Source organism: Perca fluviatilis, chromosome 2 (genome assembly GCF_010015445.1).
Source record: "Perca fluviatilis chromosome 2, GENO_Pfluv_1.0, whole genome shotgun sequence".
Lineage (NCBI taxonomy): Eukaryota > Metazoa > Chordata > Actinopteri > Perciformes > Percidae > Perca > Perca fluviatilis.
This window is the reverse complement of record NC_053113.1, coordinates 33,207,212-33,234,898: the sequence shown is the minus strand read 5'-3', so window position 1 is coordinate 33,234,898 and position 27,687 is coordinate 33,207,212. Positions and strand designations below refer to the sequence as shown.

Sequence of the window (27,687 nt, the reverse complement as noted above, 5' to 3'; positions counted from 1 at the left end):
ACAGCAGTCTCAATAAATCCTATCCAGACTGACAGCGAGCAGTAAACCTTGGGTTAAAAAAAACACACCAACAGTTGTTTTGTCTTTATTTTAGGGGGACAACACAGTCTCAGTCAGACATTTGTGTTTTGTCTTATTATGATAATCAATGGCATCTATTTAAATCATTTTACCATGAGTAAAGAATTGTTCTGGCCTGTCCATAGTTAATATGGCAAATAACAATTAATGTCCCAAAGAAATACAGTACGAAAACATTCACAGTATACATAACTGGGGCTGTAAGACTAGTGTCTATTTGGCACTATTTGGTGCCATCCCAGTTCAAATGGTGTGGCTCTCTGCTGGACAAACAAAATGAAATAAAGGAGGAAAAACTGAGTTTGAACAAACTGCTGCAAACATACTTGGTGTGAACAAACATTTAATTAAAAGGGGAATGGAATGTAAAAAGCTTCTTCTTTTTTCTTCTCTTTTTTTAAGTAATCAGACGTTTAACAGAGAAAAACAACAGTTCAAACAAAAGATTAACACCATTGGATTCAGAGCAGAAAAATGATTGGAAAAATAACTCCTAGCAACAAAACCACTAACATCGTTAAAATTAAGCTAAAAATAATCCTAATAGCAAACAAATACAAAGCTTGGAGAAGCAAAAACTAAATGATGGTATTTAACAGATTTAAGCTGCACTTCTTTTTTGTGTGTGCAGATATTTGGTTTCTAAAAAGTTCTGCTTTCTGGGAGCTCAGCCTTTTGGCTCTTTCACATTGAAAATATGCGGTGTGTGTGTGTCTCACTCACTGTTTTCTATCACCCGTCTTTAAAATATAAAGCGCTTCATAATGCAGTGAACAAATACAGTATATATTATGTTTAATTCCTGCTTTAAAAAACATATATTGCATTTTTAGAGCTATATTTTTCTCTTCGAAAGATAGATGATAAAAATGTTCTTCCTAATTTATCCTTGCACATATTACCATGAACTAATCTAAAAAAAATTCTAATTGTAACCAGGGTGGGTGGCTCAGGAGTTAGAGCAGGTCGCTCCTGTCCCATGTCGACCTGTCGTTGAGCAAGACACTGAACCCCAAGTTGCTCCCGTTTGCAGGCCAGCGCCTTACATGGCAGCTCCGTCACCATTGATGTATGAATGTGTGTGAGAATTGTTGAACGAGGGGCAAATTGTAAAGCGTTTTTGTCCGGTAAGGTAGAGAAGAGCTATATAAATGCTGACCATTTACCATTCCTATTGCTCCACATTGCTGCTTGCAACAATAACTAAACTATTGAACTAATCCACTAATGGACACTGTTGTGTGCTTTTGCGGTGCAAACCTGTGCTGAGAGACATGCCACACAGCTACATGAAGGTTAGTACTAACAGAATACCACACAACATTAAGAAGACTGTTTCCATAATAGACTTTAAGCTCCTGGCCGTTCCATCAAAGTCCCATCTCCCTTATCTTTCTTTCAAGCGCTTTTGTTGGCTGATAAACAACGGAGGGATGAATGAACAGGGGGTATAAATCGGATATGCTGTTGTCCCTGGTACTGGGACCTGAATTGAAACGGTTTCTCTTTCCCACTCTCTTCCTCCCCTGCCAGCTTAATTTAGGCCTTGATTGCGACAGAAAGCAGAGAGCTGTGCACCCTAAATGATGCGATTGTTGAATCAGATACAGGGACAAAATGCACAACAATTACTTGAACAGCAGATCCCCCCCACCCCCTGCGACGCTGACAAGATTGATAGGACAAATAATGCAGCAAATTCAATCCCTGGCTGTCTATTGCTTGGATCAGACATCACGGGAGCATTTTCATTGTAACGGAGCTGGACTGTAAATGTATCTATAAGCTCAGTGTCAGTCCTTCCTAGTTGCGCGGTTCAAAAAACAGGAAGACAGACATATAGAGGGATAAGAAAAAGATATGGACAGATCTTCGGGGCCTGGATGCAACAGGTCACGTAGCTTAAGAGATCATAAACTATAAAAGAGGATGAAGAGGTTAAGAGCAGGTGAGCGCGCAGCTGCAGCGTATATTCTGTCTGGTAATAATCAGCTGTTGCCTCCAGACTGGGCGCTCCAGAGTCCCAGACCTTTAGTTCTCTTAACAATCAGTGTATCATATGACCCATCGTTCTTTAGAGTATGTGAGGCATTCTCAATGGCCCTTTCATACTAATGACCCCAGCAACAACTTACACGTGAGTGACGTCAGCCGTCTGTGCAGGTTGTCCTTTTGGCTGCACACTGTTCAGGCGCCCCATTTGACTTCCAGTCGTAGTGTTTCTGTGTTCAAAGAATCTCAGCAATTAACTCAGCGAGTAGAACGTTGTTACCATTATCTATGATGATAATAAAATCAATCAAAATCTATCCGCAAAACTTTGAAGCTAAAACCCAGATCGTTTGGAAGTGGAAATTTCCCTTCAAGGAATGACAACGCATCTCTGTCATTAGTTACTCCGTTAAACCAAAACCTTTTCACAGTGTAGACATTTCTCCCGTCTTTACGGCTGCTTCGCGCTCAGCTGAGAGAGTTAGTTTAATCCGAGGCACAGGAAGGAAAAAGTGACCTTCTCACAGGAACGCTGACTTCTTGAGTTTGCAGCATGTTACACACAATTAGTCCATGTAATCATCTTATAATCTGAAATTCAACTCTCACCCTTGCATGTTCAATGAACCAATAATGTTTCTGCCGTAGGAAAAAAAAAATAAAAAAAAATAAAAGATGAATAAATAATACATGGTGGTCTTGTCTAGGCCTCCTCTACTTTCTCCCTTTAGTATAGCTGTTCAATTGACAGAGGCGGTAGTTGAAAAACCAAATTAAAAAACAAGGCTGTCATGGAATCTACAACAAATATGTTAATGAATGAATCGCACTGTATGATTCTGCTGTGGGACTTTTTGTTCTCTTCCTCCCCTCCTTCACAAAAAGTATGTTTTGGTTCATTCAGATCAGACTTTTTCATCACCCTTTGTATCCATGATCTCATTCTCCTCACCCTTTCAACGCTCCTCTTTCGGTTTGTCCCTTTCCTGTCTTTCCTTGGCCTTCTCTTGAATTGCCATGCCTTCATTTAGCCATTTTGCACAGGTCTCCTATCCCTTTCTACTGTATAGCTCTTACCAGCAAAATGTCCTCCTTCCCTCTGACCCTTCTCTTACCTCTTTCCATCCATCACTCTCTCTCTCTCTGGTGTCACCCCTCCCTCCCTGCCTCTCTCCAGAGATAATTACTACAAGCCTTGTGAAAATCAGCTTGTATTTAAACAGCTGAATAAGCAAGGCCTGGGGCTGCTGACAGTCACTATTCAACAACAGTCAAGTGAAACAGTAGAGTAGACAATAATTGTTTACTTGCAGCTTTATAGGGGATATTTAAAAACATTTCCCTGGACTTAACATTTTTGGTTAAAGTGCTCATATTATGCTCATTTTTAGGTTCATAATTGTATTTAGAGGTTGTCCCAGAATAGGTTCACGTGGTTTAATCATATTTTTGTTGTTCTGTACATTGCTGCATCTCCTCTTTTCACCCTGTGTGTTGAGCTCTCTGTTTTAGCTACAGAGTGAGACATCTCACTTCTGTTCCATCTTTGTTGGGAGTCGCACATGTGCAGTAGCTAGGTAAGCACTGCTAGCCAGTCAGAAGCAGAGTATGAGGGCGTGCCACGCTAGCAGCTAGGCGGGCATTATAACGTGTGTTACAAAGGGTGCGCTGCGTTCTCTGAAGTAAAGGCTGGACTACAATAGAGCTGTTTGGAGCAGTTTGTGAACAGTGTTTTCTGTTGGAGATGGTAAGTCCCTTTGGGGTGGACTTTGGGCTTTTTCACTTTGTAAACCTATAACGTGCACAAAAAAAGATATGTAACACAATAAAGGAAAGGGAAAAAGCCAAAAAGCATAATATGAGCACTTTAAAATCCATCTGTATGTGGCCTCTGCACTCTATTGTGGTCACACATTCAAGCTGATATACTGTATGCACACATTTAGATCACTGCTAATGAATGAACCAGTGTAGCATCCAGAAAAAGAAAAGCACTGCAGGAAAAATATCCCCAAATTGTTTTCCATGCAAGAACCTGCACATATTTCTCTCACACACACACACACACACACACACACACCACACACACACACACACACACACACACACACACACACACACACACACACACACACACACACACACACACACACACACACACACACACACACACACACACACACACACACACACACACACACACACACACACCTGCTTCATTGTAAGTGGCTGAGAGCTTGTCCAGCATTTCTCGGTCCAAATTCAGGATCTGCTGCTCCAGTATGGAAGGATAGGACGAGCCGCCCCTCTCCTTTTTTTCATCTTTCTCCTTGTCTTTTTCTCGGTCTCGCTCTCTCTCCCGTTCGTAGGTCAGTAGCTGCTGGCGTAGCGCCTCAGGCAGGTGGGCCTTGGCAAAGTCAGCAGCAGCCTGATAATGGAGAGCAGAGGGAGACAGAAGAAGAGTTAGAGGGCTGCAGATTTGGTCAAAAACAACTATCAGACGGGTAAACAAATATATTCGGAGCTACACATTGATGAGTGTCTTTTTCTTTTAAACTGACCATGTCCAAACAGTGGTATACATTCACAATTAATCAGCAATAATTTTGATAATTAAATAATCGTTTAATGCATTAACAAACAAAAATGCTGAGCAATACCTGGTTTCAGCATTTCAAATATGACAATTTGCTGCTCTTGTCTGCTTTATAGGATTGTAAACTGACTACTTTTGGCTTTTGGTTGGTTGTTCAAAGAAAAATAGAACTTTAAATGGGCCATATTATGCTCATTTTCAGGTTCATAATTGCATTTTGAGGTTGTACCAGAATAGGTGTACATGGTTTAATTTTAAAAAAAACACCATATTTTTGTTGTACTGCACATTGCTGTAAATCCTCTTTTCACCCTGTGTGTTCAGGTCTCTGTTAGCTACAGAGTGAGACATCTCACTGCTGTAACATCTTTGTTGGCAGGCGCACATGCGCAGTAGCTAGGTAAGGATCACATCATCTAGCTGTTTGTTTCACAACTGCAGTAGTACAAGGCAGGATTAGCCGGGAGACTTCTTCGAAACGACGGCACACTTCCAACTTTGCGTGGAATATTTGCAGAACAGACATGTAAATGTTGTAGCAGTGTTTTGCCATTCAGAACGAGCTAGCATGCTATGGTTAGCCACCTCGTTTTGGCTAGTGACGTAAAAAGCCGTTCCGATTTTGAACAGCTCACCTGGAGACTAAAGGTAGGACACATTCAGAAACCCGTATCTCACTCAAAACAGCATGGATGTTTTTTTGTTTTTTCCAAGTTTATATGCGTGTGGAAGCACAAAATTACACCCCAAATCCCAGAAAAAAGTGATTTTTTTTCATAATATGGGCACTTTAAGATATCAACTATGTTGCAGAGTATAACCAACATACCCCTCTGCTCACCCTCCCTTCCCAAGCGTGTAATAGAACCTATAGTGGCCTTCAGGTTACATATAAAAAAGCCAAAGGCCCTCTCGAGAGCCCGTGTTAGCTTGGTCTGTTCTGGACTACTGTAGAAACATGGCAGTATAACATAGCGGGCTCCGTGGAAGAGGACACACTGAAAACACAATGATTCTCACTTTCAGGCGATTATACACTATGATAACATAATTATGAATATTATAATCCATGTATGCCAATAGATCCCCTTATGCATCGCGTAACCGGTCCTTTAAGGCTCTCCAGATGTGTAAACAAAATTCCTCGGCCAATAATCAGGTTTAAAAGGATTAAAAAATTAAAAATAATTTAAGTATATGACTAACGTAATGCCCATTGATTTACAAAAAAAAAAACTTGTATACATTAAATACACTAACTCAAGTGGTGTACACAAGAGGCAGTAACCTGATTGTCCTTTCTGCCTTCAGAAGCAGGGGAATCACAGATAAACAGAGATAAAGAATGAAAAAGTGCATCGCCAATCAAACGCACACAAGCTCACACTCGCACCCCGCTGTGGGATAGAGCTGAGCCAGAGAAACCGTATCCTCACCTCTATCAATTCTATTCTACGAATAACACCGACTAAACCTTTTCTCACACGTTCCCACCGGCGTTTCAGAGCAAATAATGCCTCTGGCTCGGTGCCAAACAGGGAAGACAAGCCAGTCCGAGGTCACAAAGTTCAAAAAGTTCAGAGTACAGATGTTGCAATATTGTGCTGACTTGCTACTGATCTGCAGCATCCATATAGCTCATATTCCATACATGGCTTGCGCTTGTAAAAAGCGTAACTAGCCTGCAGTAATTAAAAAGCACTGGATTAAGAAAAGAGAATGAGCAAGTCAAGACAGCAGGAGAGAAAAGGTTTGCAATTTCCTGCTGCATATTGATTGAGGTCATATGACAGAGACCCATAGAGTAACCATATGTCTCAAGTGCTCACACACTGTCCTCATTTAGCTCTCTCTCCTCTCCTCTCTATAACTTCTTCTGTCTATCTATATCTCAACCTGCACTGGGAAATTACTTTCAAGGACTCAGATAACCCTGCCTCCTCTGCTTCTTCTCTACAAAAAAAACAACTAATCTATTCCTCTCTTGATATATCTTTTCAGTGTTATTAAAGCTTTCCTCTGCAAGCTCCGGCACTCTTCCCCCATCTTCTCCAATGAAACCCAAACGCTCCCAATTTTCCATTTCCCAAAGTCCCTTCTGTCTGCTTTCACCATGATGTTCAGTCCAAAATCACCATGGATCTTTCCGACACACTTTCTCTTGTCTCTCGACATACCTTCATCCTGCGGTTACCATGCAGAAAGCCGGAGTCATGGACCAATTTGAAGATCATTAATAGAACAACAAGACTTTTGCCTGCTTGGGTTATTACTGTGCCAATTACCGAGCAGTTTAATGGTTTGCCTGCGAGTCCTTCTCAAAGCACTGGGGACAAAAACATTTTCCAGCTACATTCCTTCCGACCATTTGACTGCAATCCGTCTTTGTGACTGCATGTGTGTCTCAGCTTGGGAACAGCAGCAGACAGCCTTGACAGAATGGGAAGTGGGGGCTAAGTCTTGATTATCTGACAATCTAACCTGCTGGCTAACCAGATCGACACATCGAACACCTTGGCTGCAGCATCTGAACCGGCTTAGAGGATGAAATGAGGGATGGAAGGATGAGGGACGGAGAGCAGGGATGGATAGGGATGAAGACTGTGAGATAGAGGGATGAAGACAAGATGGCAAGAATCAAGGATAGTAATACAGGATGGAACAAAATGGGGGATGAGATTAGCGGTTGGCATAGGAGCACAATGGAGGAATGCAGGAAGAGCTAAAGGATGAGAGAGCAGAACCAGAATAAATGGGTTATACCAAGCTGTTTAATGGGAGAGTTATTCTAGCTGAAAGAGACAGAAAGGGGTCAAAGCAGGTTAAGAGGTTAAGAACTAAAATTCCTAAACGCTCCAATGCACAGCAGTAAAGAAACTACAAATCTGAAACAAAAAAGACTGAAAGTGTGGTGAAAGACAGACACAACAAAAAAGTTATATTTACATCCAGTGTAAGTCACCAAAACACACTGTGTGTACCCCTTGAGGTCTGAGAAACATGTTGAGTGCATTTGCAAAGCCGGTTTTATTTAGGAGTTCAAATCATTCTTTGTTTACCGCGTTTGCTTGCTGGCAGTCTTCTTTCCTGCCTTTGTTGGTGCTCTGCTACATTTGTTGGGGCGTTACCGCCATCGATCAGCAAAATAAGTGTGAAACCAACAGGGGGCTGTGAATTTCGCCGTCTGTGTGCTTGAATGTACTTTCTCGTGCACGGTCCAAACAAAATGAAAACCCAGTCGTTAAAAACTGTGGTTTATAGCGCTTCTAGTGGTCAAAATACCTATTGGTAGGCTTTTTTCCCCCACTTCAAGCCATTTTGCAAGATGATTTAACGGTCTAAGTCTAATACTTACTCACCGATTTCCTGAGGGCAACATCTATTAGTTTTTTTTAGCTTCACAATGTTCGCCAGATACAGTAGTTCGTAGCTTTGTCGGTCTGCTGTTTGGTGCTGTGCTTTAGTGCTTTTTCACTTAAAATATATTTCTTCTGCAGTTCAAAACTACGCTGTTGACAGAAGTAAGAATTAATCAAAAACATAAAGTCGGTGGCCGCAAAAAAACAAACAAAAGACAGCTGAAAACGCTCAGTGGAGCTGAGGGGAACTGCAGAATTGGGTTATAATTATCACTATGAGCAAACTATCAAACCTTATTACAGAAAAACATGTAACCCCACACGGGAGAGTTGGCTCAGAGTGCAATCAGTCATGGCTGTGCAGAGCGTCACATTGGGCTCTCCTTCACACCGCACTTCACTCGCACCACACATGATGGCACGAAGGCTTGTAAGCACATACATAGTAAGTACACAAACCCACACACCTTCCTATCTCAACAGGGCCACCTACACACTTTTCACCCTCTCTATCATGTACCCAAACACTCCCTCCTGACTGCTAACTGTGAGTCACTCAGATGGACAGCCCACATAAATAGTCAAGCCTTTTAAACACTTCCATCTATCACGCTGCCATGCCGGGAAAAATGAGGAAAGTCATCCGAGCTTTCCTCTAGAATCACCCTGAGGGAGTTTCATAACCGAAGTAGAAAAATCTCTTTCTGTGGTCTCTCCGACAGATCAAGCAGGCAGATGGAGAGAAGAAGAAAAGTGAACAGAGAGGGGAGAGACTGAGGAGTGTAAGAACCATTCATTAGCATCACTCAAGCACATCATTAAAGAAAGAGAACGAGAGAGACAGTCCCTCCAGTTTAAAGACTGAGATAAGTGAGAAACCCCTCAGAGCTGTGAAATACAGAGAAATCAGCAGATACTTGAAAAGAGGGAGTCTGGAGAAAGAGAGCATTTCAAAATATTTCTCTTTGTCGTTTTAATTTCTAATTCACAAGTTTGGAATTATAATCACGCGAGCGATCTCTGAGGAGATGATATTTGCCATTCTACAATTTTCTACTCCCAGTATATTATGCATAGACTATAAACCGCTATGTGGTTAATTCTCCGGACAGCAAGGTTATTATTTGTCTTTACTTTAAGTTAACCAGGAAACAAATAGAACAGGGAAAAGGGCTAGTGCTCTATAGAAAACACACGCTGCGCACTGCAGAGGTGTAGTATGTTTCTCCTCAGGATGACATTGCAGAGCTCAGGCTGTCCACAGGGCAGAGTAAGCATGAGCATGGAGCCCTAATTTAATTATTTCACACCTGAGCTTTGTAGGTGTCAAGCCTATGCCAAATACACATTGTGAGTGAGTGGGAGCGTGAGCGTGAGCGTGTGTGTGTGTGTGTGTGTGTGTGTGTATGTAAAATGTCACTAACATGAATAGAAGCCTTGTCATTTGCATTGAAGAGGAATGTGAATGAATGCAAACTACACTTAAAACACACACACACGCACACACACGCACACACACGCACGCACGCACGCACCTCTGCAGAGCATAATGTCCTTAACATGCTAAGAAAAATGTAAATTTGAACATTTATAATTCTGTCATAACTTGGCAAACTCCAGCTTGTCAACAGTCAAGTGTTGTTGTTTTTGTCAGTGCTGACATTCTGTTCTTTTGTTTATTAAAGTTTTGAGATCTTATTTTTCTTATATTAAAGAAATCAACCAGCCAACTGCACGGCCATTTTATCCAATTTGTTTTTTTTATCTGGTTGAGAGTAGGAATTACATGTTGAGCCAACCTACATTTCTAAAAAAGGTGAATAATGTGCATTGTCACCTATAAATAAAGCAACATGTACATTTTCTCAAATGAAGTGTAATTTTTTATGATAGTAATGGATTCACCTGACTTATTCTGTGGTTTTAAAGTATTTCTACAATAGTCCTCTAACAGTTGCAGCAACACTGGAAAACAATTTCTAGATATGGTTCACTTGTTTTTAGAAAAATGATTGTAAGACAAAGTGTTATGATTCACTTACTTACTGCAGTGGGAGCCTGAAGCCAGAGTGGAAGTGATTGTGTGGCCTTGAAAACACCCCCTTGCGCCCAAACATACAGATTTTACCCAAAACTATTTCACTCTCCCAGCTCTTAAATCTCACCAAAAACCACAACAAACATTCTGAGCACAGATGGGCTCAGGGATGGAGGGCTGGGGCGGAGCGACAGTGGTGGTGGTACTGTGTGAACATTGTGAAATCTCCTTTAGTTGCTAACACACACAAGCACACATCACTACATCAAGCTCAAGAAACATTCAAAAATAAACCACTCTGAGCAACATTCATATTCAAATACCAGTCATGTCTCAGAGGGTATGTGTAATGGCCAACACTGTGCTGCATGGCTGACAGTGTAAAAAAGGACATAAATGACTTCTATAAAGTGAATAAGGACTTCAGAAGTGAAAAGCAGAGCTAAAAAAAAAAATCAGGAATCAGTTGAATAGAAGTCCATTAAAAGTGGCAGGAAATGCTTCAGTGCCTTCAGATAGAGAGAGAGACACAGAGAGAGAGAGAGAGAGAGAGAGAGAGAGAGAGAGAGAGAGAAGAGAATACTGCCTCTTGGCAGAACCAGAGACAGCCCAGTCTCTTTTCTCTCTCTGACTGTGAAAGAATGAGAGGTGTAAGACTGGAATGATAAGAACATCTGGTGACCATGGTTTCCGGCTGCCAAAGCCTCCAACTGCCCCACCTCAGCAGACATCTCATTCAAAGTCTCCTAAAACTTGCGTTAGCACACACAAAGACCTGCCCCCGAGGACAACAGACCGCAGGTTGTTGGCTCATTCAATTGCCAATAAAGCAGTTTTTACAGCAAAGGTGACCGTCTAGCGACTCCAAATCTACCGCTTTATACACACACACACACACACACACACACACACACACACACACACACACACACACACACACACACACACACACACACACACACACACACACACACACACACACACACACACACACACACACACACACGCACGCACACACGCACACACGCACACAAACACACATAGACAGGTACACACTCACACAAAAACAAAGACAGATCCTGCCCCTCTTTACTCATAAAGTGAAAGGAACTATTACGGAGTTGATTCACATTCAGGCAGTGAAGAGACTCCGAGCCATCAGTCTGCCTCTCCACTCGCAATGTGTGGAAGTGTCCTTCCTGCGACAGCCGGGTCCATTAGAGGAGGTGAAAACTCATATTAAACCTAAACAGTCTATTATAAAGAGGCCGTCTGGTTGATCCATAGCTTCCTGCAGCCTAAGCTCGTAGTAAGAGCACCCTGTCGGTGTCTACGGCCTGGACACTGACTCAATAATAGACTGCTGTTTAGTTTATAGAAAGGAGGCTCAGCATCACTTCCAAGGCTCTGTGGTGCCAGAACATGATTCACATAACTGCTGGAGCATGCAGGGATTTGAGCTTCTTGTATTACAGCCTGACCGATACTGGATATTTGCTGATGATACTGATATTGATATCTCAGGTAAATAAGGTAACCATATATTGGCTGATATTAATTCTTTTAACATACAGTACACATTTTGGAAGCATAAGAATCCCTTAAAGGTCCCATGAAATGGCAATCTTTGCAAATGGCAAAGCAATCTTTGGATGCTTTCATATAGACCTTAGTGGTCCCCTAATACTGTATCTGAAGTCTCTTTCCCGAAATTCAGCCTTGGTGCAGAATTACAGCCACTAGAGCCAGTCACACAATGAGCTTTCCTTAGTATGTGCCATTTCTGTATCTGTAGCTATTGAGGAGGAGAGAGGGGGGGGTGGAGGTGGAGGGTGGGGGTGTGGCCTTGACCAACTGCCACTTTGCTCGTTTGAAAGCTATGATGTCTCTCTCTCATGGGTGCAAAGCAGAGAAAGGGGAGGTAACCTTGCTCCTTATGACCTCATAAGGAGAAGATTCCAGATTGGCCCATCTGAGCTTTCATTTTCTCAAAGGCAGAGCAGGATACCCAGGACTCGGTTTACACCTATCGCCATTTCTAGCCAATGGGGGACCATAGGCAGGATGGGGGAACGCATATTAATGTTAAAAAACCCTCAAAGTGAAATTTTCTAACCATGGGACCTTTAAATCTGTGTCAAATATGTATTGAGCGAGACATTTTGAAAGAAATGTATGTATCAGTATTTTGGACATTGGCTGAGGAGCTCAGTAATTCAGCATAGGCCTTCGAACTTAGAAAAAAGCAATTATAATTTAGTAAAAAGCAGACATGTTTAAGCTTTGACAAAACTATCTTTACTTAAGCTTTTTTGTCCAGAGCTTTCAACTGCATCGCAAAGTCTTGAGGAACCAAGACTTCTTCACTTTTCGCTAAATTTTGAAAATAAAATGGATATTTTCACTTTGTGTTTTTACTCAACAGAGACTCCTGTCATTGTGCTAAGCTAGGCTAAGCAAGTCCTAAACTTTCCTGGCCACACAGAGATGAAACTGATGCCAACTGCATAAAACCGGTGTATTTCACAAAATGTTAGTAAGTTTCTTTAATATCAACCATCATGCTTTGGCTCTCTTTGACCTCACCCTCCACCAATGTCATGCTGGTTATACTTATGTTCTTGCGAGTCGTGAATATACAGTATATGACACTATTGCATCAGTTAGACAAAATAAGTATAGATTAACAACTCATTAGCTAGCGTCAAATCTACTATGAAGACATGACGTTTAATAGCTTCATGGCGAACTAGCGAGCTAGTTTAGCAACAGAATAACTGCAAACATTGTTTTTTAACGGCTGTTACATTGTTACATGTTACATGGAAGACAATGATGAGGCCATTGTTCATTTACTCTCTAGCACCGTCCATCACTGACTAGGCAACAGATTAGCATAAAGTCTGTAATTTCTTGGGTAATAATCTGTAATAATAGTCTTGAGTAGCAGCAGGTTTGCAGAGGAAAAGCCTTGTGCTGTGTGTGCATGTGCCAATATTCATGCGTTTGTGTGTGTCACAGACAGAAACAGTTACATTTGGCCTGGGTGCTCCACATGTCACATGCCTGTCTCACAGAGTGGAGGGGTGGCAAACAATAAATCAGCACGGGCCATAAACACCACAGTGAGGGGAAAAGAGAGAGATGGAAGCCCAAAAATGAAATGAGGAGGTGAGAGGAAGAGAGCAGAGGTGATAAAACCATTTAAGATGTGCACTCAGGTGTGAATAATGAGAGAAAAAAAACCAAATGCAAAAAGAGAATCGCTTCTTATTCAGATAATTTCTTGGAGGTGTGGGACACACACGGACACACACACACACGGACACACACGGACACACACACACACACACGGACACACACACACACACACGGACACACACGGACACACACACACACACACACACACACACACAGCTTCACTTTCAAGCTTTATTGATATGCTTGTTTCATATTGCTGCTTTCCACAGAATAACGATGATTTCTTTTTCTTTTTTTTGCTAAGCACGAGTCCGTTCATTACTTCTATGTTGTGAGAATTAATAACGACAGATTTATATATTACAAGAAGGAGCCATGAGTGACCGCAACAAGCAATGGAGGTTTTTACAAGTCTGGATAATAACAACAGAAATTCAATTATACTGTCACTTTTCAAAACAGATAGCTCATTTCAAAAGAGGTTTCCTGCAAAGCAACAATTCAGCCATGATTAGGGGGTATACATGCTAGAACACGACGTTGAGAAGGTGGTGTTTTCGTGTTGCGATTTCAGCACAGACTATGCTTTGGAAACTTTCTCATCCTCCACCTCCAGTAAGTGTATTATCATCAACAGCTACCAACAACAGTGCATACTCCTACGCATTTACTACTGCTGCAAGAAACAAAGTGATCATTCTAAATACATATTACACATTCCTACTTCATTACAGAGCAAAGAAAGACTTCCCACGAGTCTCCTCTTCCGCAGACTCTGATCATATTGGCGAAAAGGGGGCAGCAGAAATAATGGAGCAATGTCCGCGAGGTTGCAGGGTCAACATTTCCACTGCACAGATGAGCCTCTGTCTTTTAGGCAGGGGAAATGCATTATTGATTGTTTAGTGAAAGCCAAAGCATTATACAGTATACCAAGAATGATAGCCCGATCTGTCTTAAACGTGCAACAGAATCAGGACATTGTTCCGATTATATTATGTGACATTAGTTCATTGATCAGGGTAGAGACGAAACCATTAGGCATTAGGTTACCTGATTAGTCGAACGTCAAAAACCTAGTCGAAAACATTTGGTGAGGTGAATACATTTCTTCTGTCGGTCGGACAAAACAAGCAATATGACAACAGCGATTTGGGATTTCACGGTTTTCTGACATTTCACAGACCAAACAAATAATCAATTTATTGAGAAAATAATCTCCAGATTATTGCTAATCTAAATAATCGGTAGTTCCTGCCCTACACTGCTGATTCCAGCCTCTCAAATAGGATGAGGATTTGCAGTTTCTTTCCTATGTCCTATACGTTGAGGTTGTGGACTGTTAGGACTAAACAAGCAATTTGAAGACATCACTTTGAACTCTGGAAAATTGCAGCTACTTGCTTTGCTGAAATAAATATCAACAGAATAATCTATAATGAAAATAACTGATGGTTGCAGCACTCAAAAGGTAATCATATACGGGGGAAAAAAATTACAATGGTGGCAATCTTTAGAAATAACATATTTTGGACTCATATTGACAAGTTACTAGACAGTAAACTGATAAGGTCTGAATAATACCAAACCCTAGCTAAAAAACACTTTAGTCTAATGCTTATCGAAGATAATTATGACAGGAGGCAGACTAAATTATTGCACATTTGCAATTTTCGGAAATGAACAGATGTAAGGCTGGAATGATGACTGATTGTGTTCAGGACCCAGAGGGTTTGGCTAAGCACTTCTCAGATATCCATCAGCTCACAGATGTCCTTGTGCTGAGGACAGAGCCAGCACTATTAAACGTTTCTGAAACACATAACAATGTACATAACAATAGGTTCTGAATAAAAACATTGGGAAAGTGCTGATCTATAGCTAGAAGTAAGAGAAGAAGATTGAGACACTACACTAATCGAATATAGTCAATGCTTGGCGTCTCCATAGGCTTGTCCTTTGGCATTTATTAGTATTTCACTTGTCCTTCAGACCCCAACACCCACCTCTGGTCTATTTATATACACACCCCTGCACAATTTCTGTGTGTGTGGAGTACTGCTGACATTTCCTTGTCGTCAGGCTCCCTTTTTGCTTTGCAGGAAAGGACAAACCTGAGGGAGTTTATTTATATTACACTCATCAGCAGCAAAACTCTTTGCAAAGTTGAAATGCGGTCTTCTTGGTTTTTCCACTTGTCGGTTTTTCTGCTGTAATTGCCTTTGTGTATTCTTACTTCGTTCCAGTCTTTTAGTGTTCACAGACAACCACTTATTGTATTTGCAGAGACCTTTTAAAAACAAGTTCCCTGCATTAAACTCTCTCTCTCTCTCTCTCTCTCTCTCTCTCTCTCTCTCTCTCTCTCTCTCTCTCTCTCTCTCTCTCTCTCTCTCTCTGCGGGACAATAAGTCAATATTGCCACCTTTTGCCTCTCCAAATAATGAGATTGAGAAAAAAAGTAATAGAGGACCAAATCACATTCCCCTTTGTGTGCAAACATGTATCCCAAAGTTTAGCTTAAGTTAACATGAGGCTTCAGCAGTCTGTATTACTCAAAGTCTTTTCAGTACAAAATTCCCTTTTGTGTTTCCCCATACAGCATTTTTGTGCAGAGCTGCAGTGGAGGGCTATTGTACTCAAAAGACTGTAACTTTTGATGATAGGGCTGCAACTAACGATTCTTTTTATTGAAAATTATTTTCATAATTAATCGATTAGTTATTTGGTCTATAAAATGTCAGAAAATGGTGATGATGTCGATCAGTGTTTTCCAAAGCCCAATATGACATGTGTCTAATATCATGTCTAATATCAAATATATTCAATTTACTGTCAGAGTAAAGAAACCAGAAAATACTCACTGGAATCAGAGATTGTTTACTTCTTTTCATAATAAAATACTCAAAGCGATTAATGGATTATCAAAATAGTTGGCGAGTAATCTAATAGTTGACAACTAATCAATTAATCGTTCCAGCTCTATACCCACTTGATTTGTCTCACCAAGACTGCTGAATCTACATACTAGCTTCAGCTGAACTTTAGGTCATTTTTCACACAGAACGAGAACTGTAGATTTAGTCCCCAACCTCATTAATTGGGGATCCTTTAACCACCAGAACGGGAGAATAATTACAGCAACCAATACGTCTTTTAGTGTACATATGGGGATTTGAATATTGTTTTAAGACATGACAACGACTGATTTGAACTAAATGTGAATTCATCCTTAGAATCACATGATCTTTATTGATGCCAATGTCTAATAGACTGACTTAAGAGCTAGTTGGCATTTAGCACCTAATGTGGTTGCTTTTTTTAAGTGCTTATAATAGTGGTGTTTCACAGTCTTTCATCTCTTTTTTCACTGTACTGTCACACATAGAGCTTATTTTATCCATGTGCTCGGAACAAAACAACAGAATGTAATACAGTGACAAAGGCTGAGTTGTGAAGGCAGCAGGCAAAAGTTTCAAAAAACAAGAGTGAGTGTTCCTCTTCTTCTTTTGAATGTGGGGCACAAAAAGCCTAGAGGACAAGAGCTAAGTAAATGTCAGCTACGCCTCTCTTTCTCTCTCCCGACACACGTGCACACACACACACACACACCTACCTATCTCAATCTTACACCCTCCCAATTGCTCTACACTCCGGGGCCTATAATCTCTCTCTCTGCGCCCACACACAGATCACACACACACTTGGCAAGTGTTCTTATTTGTATTCCTGCAATCTGGAGTCTGTGTTCACTGGCACATATAACAACTGCATGAATATTCATTCACTATAGTCAAGAGTGGCAAGTTTCAGCCCCCAGCGCCCACCACACACACACACACACACACACACACACACACACACACACACACACACACACACACACACACACACACACACACACACACACACACACACACACACACACACACACACACACACACACACACACACACACACACACACACACACACACACACACACACACAAAAAAACACAAAAAAAAAAAAAAAAAAAAAAAAAAAAAAAAAAAAACAAACAAAGAAGAAATGCATCTCGGTCTCGTTCCTCCTGTGATTGAAGCTGCTGCTTATCAATCATTTCCTGGTTGATTAATTGGTGCAGTGGATCTCCTGGTAGATTAATCACATCTGTCTGAAAGCCTTGTTATGTTTGAGCAGCTTCACTCAGGAGGCTGAAAACTGTGAAGGTGCAAACACGAGGTATCAATCAGTCATTTTTCAGCCATTACAGAGAATAGATTAGCTGGAATTCAATCTGATAAAGAAATCAGTAAATAATTTAGAAGGTACATTTATCTCCAAACACATTATTGGACTTTAAGTTGAGGACGCTGATGATGTCAACTTCATTGGGGGGGGAGGGAGTATGAATCTCCCTCACCGTTTGAGTGGGAAGCTATTAAGGTGATGGTAAGACCTCTGTCATTGTGCATTTGTCATCTCTGCTCACCAACTTCTTCTCCTACGTCTTCACTGCTCAGTACACACACACACACACACACACACACACACACACACACACACACACACTCGTAAAGCTCCTGTTCTGAAATATAATTTTACATTTCTCTACACTTCAGTGCAAGCACATCAACGCAGCCATATATCATATCACTCTGTCACAGAGGAACCTTGTCCTTGTTCTTTTCATCCTCACTTTCTTCAGCTTTGATTTAAGGTGCGATCGCTCCTTCATGAAGCAGAATCTGAACTTAAACTCTACTCCTTTCTCTCATCGCATCCCCTCCTCCTCCTCTCTTCAGGTGGATACATCCTCCGCTCTTATCAAAGACAGAAAAGGCAATGAAAGCATGACAAGAACATGAAATAGAAATAGAGATGTAGTACAAAGCTTGCACTCCCAGTTAGATCTATAGAGGACAAAGGGAAACACAAAGATTTAGAGATTAAAGGAGCGAATGTGAGATAAAAGAATTTCAAGTGTACCAAAGCTGTAGTAGAGGAAAGAAAACCAAATTTTCTGTTTACAGATTACCACCTCTGCTGTGATTGTGTGCTTTATCACACCACAATGCCTTCACTGTGGCCCAGAGAAACGGTGAGATAGGAAGGAAGGAAGGAAGGAAGGAGCCGTTTACATAAGTAAACACACACTGGCCCACTGTTCCTGCAGCTCCCGCTTTCCTCTCTACTTCTTCCTGCCAGAGGTAAACGCCTTCAACGAATCCAATTAGCCATCTAATATCGAATTGTGATTCAACATACAACGGTGGCATAAAGCTGGGCAGTCACCATTATTTAATTAATGCTGTAGGTTTCATTCACTCTAACTCTGCATTTGAATCAACCTTTCTGAAGCACCAAATCTTGTGACTACTAGCCTACACTCACACTATGGTCGGTCTGATTTGCAGTGAAGATCAGCTTTATTTATATCACAGCACAGTATCGATCGAGACTACAGGTAGCCACAATATGTAAAATACTACTCCAATAACATCAAAATAAGGTCACAGATCTTTTTACAGCAGCCATGCAGGAAATTGGAATGCCAATCTTTTTAAACTGCAGGGCAGCCGACCCAAATTTTGGACATGCAAGAAATCCATCTGATCGTCCAACAGCCAGATTGTTGATCGCTCAAGCAATTAATCACCTGGACGTCCATTCTCCCATGTTATCTGATTAAACATGTTTTCCTTGGCAAGACTTTTAAAATACCTCCTATGGTCTTCCATTATAAAATAAAAAAGGGAGAAATGCCATTACAATTTTCCAGAGTCCAAGATGACTGAAACCCAAAGATATTCAGTTTAACATTAAATATGACCAAGAAAAACATCAAATCCTCACATTTTAAAAGCGGTTACCAGAAGAAAAAAAAATTAATTGCTTGTCGATAAAGTAATAAAATCCTGTTCTGTATGTTGACTAATTTATTAATCGACTCATCATTTCCGCTCTAAATATAACATCGCTGGTATGAATACAGACACCTGAGGATTATTGATATGCAGATTGAGTCGTCAAAGTAGTTGACTTCCGAAAGACTCTTGCCACCATGAGGCACACTGCAGCATACTCTGCCAAGTAATTCCACCATCCTGAGTCGACAGCTTCCTGGACTCCATTCATCCCTTCCTGTGTCCATCCATTCATGATCGCTCTCATCTCCATACAGCTGGCTTCTTTGGCTCGACAACTCTTTGAATTAAACAACATTGCAGACATGAAAAATAACCTAACAGTGGGCATATGGTTTAAAGTAACTTTTCCATATTTCATTTCACATGCACCTAATTTCCATATACACATCCAGCATGTTGAGCAGCAGCAGACGGCAGGCCCATTTTAATAGTGCCGCACTCTGCTGGTGTCACTGGATTTCTACCTCCCTCTCACCCCTTTACATTCTCCTCCTGCACCAACTCACAACTACACCTTCACACGAGTTTTCTCATCATCTCGCTCTCTCTCATTTATGATCATCTTCCCCCGGCCCCTGCCTCTGCCTCCCTTGCTTATTCCGGTGCTTCCATCCATCTCCTCGTTTTCTTAACCTGACCCCCCTTTTTTCTCGCTGTCACTCCGGAGATAGATGCAGCATTTACCGCGTTGATTTAAAACTGCCTGCCTCCTCTCTTGGTCTGATTAGTGACATGGAAAAAAGCACCACTGAAGAGAAAGCCACATATACAAGTGATTCACCAAGGCCTTCATCAACGTGTGCACACAGAGTTCATCACAAGGTTATCCAACACCAATCCTAACCTGTGAACTTTTGAGGATTCAGTGATATGCAATGTTGGAAATGTGACTTTCCTTCACTAGTCCAAGCACTGGTCTCCTGAATCTCCCCCAGTCTGCGTTCCCATTCATCAGAGAAAAGAAGAAGAAAAAAACACAGCGATCAATGCAAAGCCTGCGTGTGTGTCATAGAGCAAAACCAAACTGCACTAGCTGATAAACATACTGACATCCATAAAAATCAATACTCATCTACTCTATTCACTGTAAAGCTTGCCAAAAATAAAAGGCTTTTGTGTGTGTGTATGCATCACATTGCATTGTGGGACCATCAATCAGAACATTGCGTTGATTCAACAGACTCTGGATACGATGGGTTTTGGTGAGTGCATATGGGGACAAGGCTTTGCATGATGAAGCTATGAATATGGGAACAACACAGTAGAATAGGACTGGGAGATATGAGAAGAAGAAGAAGAAGAAGCTACTTTCAGCATGTGAGTCATGCCAGATACAAGGACAGAAACAGAGGCAGAGGCAGAACCTGCCTAACATCCGTCTGTGTGACATGCTTGTCCCTTCCTACACTGGCTGAGAGTAACGGATGTTTCTGAAAAATAAAAACCTGATTCCGGACACGTGTGTCTTCAACACTAGCCCTCGATCTGCAAAAGAAAACAAGGCACTGTCTGAACCCAAATCAATTACAGTCTGGAAGCAGCACAACTAAATTCTAATTGGCTCAGTGACCCGCTGATGTTCATTTTCCTTTATTTGTACCTTAAACTTAACTAACTCCCTCAGGTCAAATTCATTTAAATTGGTAAACCATATAATGATGAGGAGGGTGATGATGACACATGCTGCTCCATGATGGTTCAAATCTTCGGTACAGCCAATTTCCCATACAACATAATGAGGACAGGATGTGTAGCCAAAGAATGAACCAAATGCCAACTTTCCAAAACAATCCCAAACGCTGCCCATTACAGCTCAGAATTAAACTGTGGGCATTTGGGCTGGCCACGTTCAATAAGCTTTACATGGAACTTGTCCAACAACTCTGCTTTTAGTATAGTCCAGCTAATATATTGAATCAGCGCTTATAGGAATAAGCTTGCCCATGCAGGGAATCATTTTTGGATTAAAAATACTTGTAATCATTTTTGTTCACTTTTGGTTTGCAAGCTCTTGACAACTTGTACATTTGTTGTCGTGCCCGTGTGGTGAGGGAGGGCTCCAGGCGCAGCAGGCGTCAGGCCACCGGTCTCCAAGGCAGCCCAGTTTCCGCAGCAGGTGCAGCATCATCATGGAGCAGACCCACTCCACTTTGTCCTGCTCACTATTTCCAGCCTTAGACACCACTGCCCCCCAAGGGATTGTCTGCTAGGAATAGAAGAAGGATATCTCGGCCTTTGCTGCATCATTTTTTTCCCTCTCCATTCTTTAGTTTTTCACAGGTCTCCCAACTTTATGGAGGTGCTTGAGGTTGTCCTTTTCCCACTTATCTGATCTGATGGTCTACATATAAAGAGGTTGTTCTATGTTGTACAGGTTGTAAAGCACTTTGAAGCTAATTTGTAGTTTTGAGCTGTAAAAATAAAAGTGATTTGACTAGTACAAGGCTACTAGACTAGCACAAATACTCTTTAAAAGGCTTTATTATATCTTACCAATAACCTGTCAATATCAACACTAAGACCAAGAGGGAAAGTGCAACGAGAGGTGAAATTAGCTATTGACGCCCTAACTTCTTGCGTTAGGCATTTTTGCCAGAAGAATTATTGAAACAATTACCAAAATAGCTGCCAATTATCTCCTCACGATCATCTAATTGATTAATCAATTCAATGAATCGATCGAATTGTTTCAGCTCTCGTCAGGACTCCCTTGTTTTGCAAGACAAACTAATGTAATGTTAACTGCTGTCATGGAAGTGGCATGTCACTTAGTCTTTCTGTCAGTGTACATGCATCTACAGAGCCCCAAAGGGGCAGACTCTGTCAGACTGTAGTCTGTAAGAACTAGGGAGAGGACTCTAAAACGTGTGCAGTGTAGTGCTGCAGAGTGCGTGCCATCTTCAGAAGACATTATGATTTTGGTTGTGTGTATGTGTGTTAGTATGTGTTTGCATATGTGTGTGTGTGTGTGTGTTGTAAAGTAAAAGTCATGGACTCCCCTCAGGACTGGAGGCAGCAGACTCTTTAATATTTCAGAGCAGTGATAAATAAGTCAGACAAACTGCAGAGAGATAAGGTGACTCTGCGGGTAGGGTTGAGGAGGGGGGATAAGGGAGACAGAGGTAGAAAAGGAGAAGGATTGAAATGGATATAGCAAGGTGGAGAGAGATATAGGAGGTAAAAGAGCAAAAGGTCAGAGAAGACATGAAGAAAAGGTATGGGGAAAACAGAAAATACTTATTATTCTATAAAAGGCATGCTAGCCAAATCCAGACACCTCTTAAAAAAAAAAAAAAAAAAAAAAAAAAAAAAAAAAAAAGAGAGGAAATATCTGCTATACTATATACGGACAGTAAGCTTACTATTAACATTTTACCACACCAGGAACAGTTCCCAGTAACACGGATCAAAACCTAAAAACCTGTGTAGTTCAATAGTCCAAACAGTGTGTGACCTGGAGACACTCAGGGTGAATGACAGATTTTCATTTCCAAAGACAAAAGAGATCAGAGGGGGGGATCAGAAGGAGAGAAATTAGAGAAGAGCTAAGTTGGAGTGGATGAAGAGGTAGGAGGGAGGAGAAGAGAGGGAAGGAAAGCAGACACAGTTACTGTAGGGAAAAGGTCAACAGAGACAGAGAGCAAGTGTGAGAGAGAAGATGAAAAACAGAGGAAAGAGGTGGAAAAGTATGTCATGCTTTCTCGGGGGAGGAACTGCCCCATGGTGCCGTGGCCTTCAGTCTGACAGACTTATGATCAAAAGATGAAAAAAAAACTCCACTGGCACTTCAGACAATCCATCTCACAGCGTGTTGTACAGTTACAGTAGGTTTAGCCTCTATCTGTCAACTCTTTGCTTCACACGGACTCTTTTAAGCCTCTGAATCTACACAAAATCTCTGTCTAACACCAGTTATGCTGAAAGCCTGACAAATTCTTAAGGCTATATGGACGAGGCAAGCATCCCAGCATTACTGGTTTCATCCCCATCTCCTCTGAAAGAAATAACTTCTTCCCTGCCTTTTCTCTACCTTTTTCCCTGCCTTTTTTCTACCTTTCAAACAGCAGCTTTAAGCTCCCTCTTCCACTATCTTCATTTATACCTTTGCAAGCCTATAGCATTTGTACTTTTCGGATTGATATGCCAATCCCTCTCTTTTCTCCCCCCCCCCCCGTCCTCCTCTAGCCTGACCCGACTGAGGGCACTTATCATACCTTAGTTTCCCTCTCACCCTCAATGAAGCATCTCTCCTCCTCTGAGCAGTTGTAAGTATAGCGGTCATCTCTGCTGCTGGAAAAGGTCGTTAAATCAACTCCGGAAGAGAGCAACAAACTGATTTCTCTGGATAACAAATGCTTGCAGGTACTAGATGTGTGAACACATGCACTAAAAGGAAAAAATACTGATAAGTCCAACAGGAAGGGAAGAGGACTTAATTGGGGAAATAAATAAATACACATGTGGGATGGTGGAAAAAAAGAAAGTGAATCCATGGACAGAATATAGTCCCAATCTCCCCAGTGGGATTAGTGTAAATCTAATCTGCCCCGCTGTCTCTTCGACTCCTCTTAGCCTCGGCTTAGAGACGCTCTCAGGAAGAGAGCTGGGATCCTAAGAGCCTTGAGCTGTTAGCATTAGCTCACATCACCGTAAGCTTCCTCTGCACCACGCTAATCAATTACCAACCCTGCTTATCTGCCTCTTAACTTCCCATCCTGTCCAAGCCATAACCCGCCTGTGACCCTCAGCACACACACATACCGCCAAAGCCCATTTAACTGAGACCCATTACCAACACACTGGATTTAATGTGTACTGTATATCGGTTGTCCTAATGGGTAGCACACTAACATATGTGGCAGTTTAAAATCATTACATCAGCACATTATCCAATAACCAGCTTTATCACAAATAATGCCTATGGCTTTATGGTAAAAGCTTGAAACAATGAGTCGATTCATGTATTAATTATTAACAATTCATTAGGGGTCATTTATCAAGCAAGAAAAACAACCATTTTGCAGTTCCAGCATCTCCAAATCTCTGATCTCTGATGTCTTATATGGTTGTATAAAAAAAAAAAAAAAAAAAAATGTATTGGGTTTGGAGTGTTGGTCAAATAAAATAAGCAATTAGATGACGTCACTTTAAATGGACATTGGAATTATTTTAATGACATTTTATAGCCAAGCAGTTAATCAAGAAAATAATTGGCAGATTAATCAGTAATGAAAATGATCACGCTCTAAAAGTGCATGTTATCCTGTTAAAAATGAATAGTTTTCATTTTTAAATGGACCAAATGTTTACATTTAATTTTCAGTACGACGAATGGTGTTGGGTTAAAGTATTTACAGTAAAAGAACTAATTATATGTAAGCAATGGACTACAGCTCTCAACTGGAAGAAAATGGAGGCACATGCAATTGGTGCTCGGATCAAGAATATGGCGCAATGTATGTCCATGGAAATATTAACATGTATATTAAAAAACAATTTGGGGGTGTATGAGGAAATTTCTTAAAAACCTACATTTTTTTTGTTGATTCTTGGCCAAAAAACATTTGTTCTTTCACAGATATGTGCTCATTCATGTGTAATCACTTCCATCAACTAATCAAAGTATTCTCGTTAAAACGCACTCGGAATGGGAGGGGCTTAGAAGTAATATTCAGTTGGTTGTTATATACAATTTCACCGCTAGATGGGAGAAATTCTTACACAATGTAGCTTTAACATTGTTAAAAATGTACTAATGAAAAATCAATAAAAACATTGTAAAAAAAACAAAAAAACTGTGCGCTTTAACTCCATGTTAGCATTTACTACTGGGATGTATTGAGATATAGTACAATGATGATTTTAAATTAGCACTGTACTAAAATGTTTCATATCAGCAAATGCTTTGATGTTAAAAGGAAAATGTGTGTGAAAGCAATTAGAGCCTATGAACAACCCATTTGTGATTTTATGTATGAGGCCAGCGATACCTCCGGAGACCACAAACATTATGTTTTGACAGCCAGTAGATAGTATATTACTGACTGGGACATGGCTAAGTGCAGGGTTTACACTCAGCTTGCCATTGTGGCCTTTAGCCACTGTTGACTTGGTTCAGGATTACATACAAAAAGGTCAGACATATCCAGATTGGAATCAACTTTAAATCCCATCGGAAGATTAACTTTATTGTGATGAACATGTGGCCTTTGTCTGCAATCTATTTGCAAATTACCCTCAATCTTCTCAAGCTTCTTCATCCCTTTTCCGTGTTTTGTCTTTTTCATTATCTCTCCAACCTCATCAGCATTCTCTTTAGAACCAACAACTTTATCTAGCCCTTACACAGCATGATGGTTCACCAGAAACCCTTAACGGTATTAGATTGCCCCGGCACCGCCCTTCTCAATAAGTGCCCTGAAAAAAGGAGGGAACCACAGAGGAAAACAACAGGATGAAAAAAACTGTGTTCACAAGGGTCATAAATCTCAAAGGGCCATAATCAACAGTACATGGCAGAGATCCAGCAAGACCCTGGGATACAAACAATCACACATACTCTGACTGAAAATGCAACACACACACACACACACACACACACGCACACGCATTTAAAAACCTTGTTCTTTTCCTCCAGTTTGTTCAGACAGTTGCACATCTGTGTGTAAATAAGATCCAGCTTCCTTTTTAATTTTAATCACAAAGTAATGGCATGGTGTGGAGTCCGATTCTGACTTATCCAGTGAGCCTTTGTCAAAGTGTATATTAAAGACAACGTGGCCAGGGTTGGTCCACAGCAGAGTTTATTTGAAGGCTCACAGTGAATAGAAACCATGTGCAAATATCAAACGATTATATCGGCTACATTCCTCCTGTCTGGATGGATCGATGTCTGGAAGGCTGTGCAGCACGTGTGCAGCAGACCGGCTCCAGAATGCAAACTTTGAACATACACCAACATGTGATAGTAGACTCATACATTCAGAGTAAGTTATGATAGAAAATTCATTCTATAACTGAAAAACATACTGTGAAAGGTTTCATTTTTTTCTGACAGTACGTTTTAGAGATTTTAAAATTATCGAATGGGGTATGTCCAACTTGTGGAAATGTATATGGACAGAGACCGACAAACACAACCAGGAGCCCTGTTTCCGTTTACTAGGATGCACCTGCCCTAGCCACAGGCCCATCTGGCCAGCAACAAGAGAGTAAGAGCCACAACTGTGAGCGTTACCAAAAAAAAAATAAAAAAAATCACGGCCCAGTCTCCTCGCACACACAATCACACCAATGTCGCTAACTCTGAACAGCTGCGACTTGCTACCTTCTCTCAGCCAACATTCTTCTCCCGCTGTCCTTTACTGCCAAGACAGCGAGCAGGCAAACTCCTACTGACTCATCTATTTTCTTAATCACACACAGACAAACAAACAATTGTGGAGCTGGCATACAGATTTAGGCTCCTATAGTCAGATTAAAATGGTAGATGATACTAAAAAGAAAAAGAAAAACATGCATTCTTTCATTTCAGCATTTTACATAACTGCCTTCTACGTGAAGAATGCCCCTTCTCAAAACAAGGTGTAGATTAGACAAAGCAGCCCAGTCCATTCCAGCCATGTGATGTGATTTAGTGACTGCAGCTACAGACCAAAAACACACATAAAAACACACACAGACTGTACAATCTAATAGCACTGCTTTGGACAAATATAGTACTGCTCTAGGTCTATTATGCATTCAGAGCCAGACTTGTAGCTTTGCAACGTCTACAATTGGATTTTAAACCTAAACTTCGAACACAATTAGCATGCTTGGCATCTAAATAGGGAACACATCACACGGGGTAGGCGACTGAGTGTGGCAACGAGCCGAAGCAAAAGGGTGGACTCAGTGTGGCCTGGGGAGATGCTATAATGGGGTGACAGCAGGTTGACATGGCCTTGGAGGCGTTTTTATGGCCTATTCATTCACTGCTAAACCCCTAAAAGAGAGGAGAAGATGGAGGGAGGATGGAAAAATAGGTGAAAAGAGAAAACGGGGTGATGTGGGGTGACAGGGCGGGGGGAGTTTGGCAACCAATCACAACAGCTCCATTACCAAACCCACCTTTCAGCACCATGTCAGCTCAAACTAGCCCCACTGGGAGAGGAGTGGGTGAAGGGGAGAAGGACAAAGAGCAGCTAAACACCACGAAGCTCCAACTTCGCAAGCACTTTTCCACACAAGACATCAAAAAAACGTTTACATACAGTGATATGTGATGTGTGTGTACAATGACACTGTTGCTTCCTTCTGCTTGGAGGTGCGTGTATATATTTAGTCAGGGGGTTTTAGCGCAAGTGTTTGACAGTAAGGGTATTCAATTATTGAGCAGTCGCTGCCAGCAGGGATGGACAGCACACTGAGGCTAAAGAAGGCACTCTTATCTGGCGCTACATGCTGTTGGCAAACGCAAGCACACAATCCTGTCACACAGACAAAAACACCTATCAAACCAGAGAAGCGC

The 27,687-nt window shown here is 41.2% G+C and overlaps 1 protein-coding gene across 1 annotated transcript in view; it reads right to left on the bottom strand.

Annotated features, from left to right (window-relative positions):
- ppm1lb (protein phosphatase, Mg2+/Mn2+ dependent, 1Lb) overlaps positions 1-27,687 on the bottom strand; it is a 46,174-nt gene that overhangs the window by 9,489 nt on the left and 8,998 nt on the right. Inside the window, exon 2 of the mRNA XM_039825511.1 lies at positions 4,285-4,501. Within this exon, the coding sequence (XP_039681445.1) occupies positions 4,285-4,501 (217 nt within the window). The remainder of the gene's footprint in view (positions 1-4,284; positions 4,502-27,687) is intronic.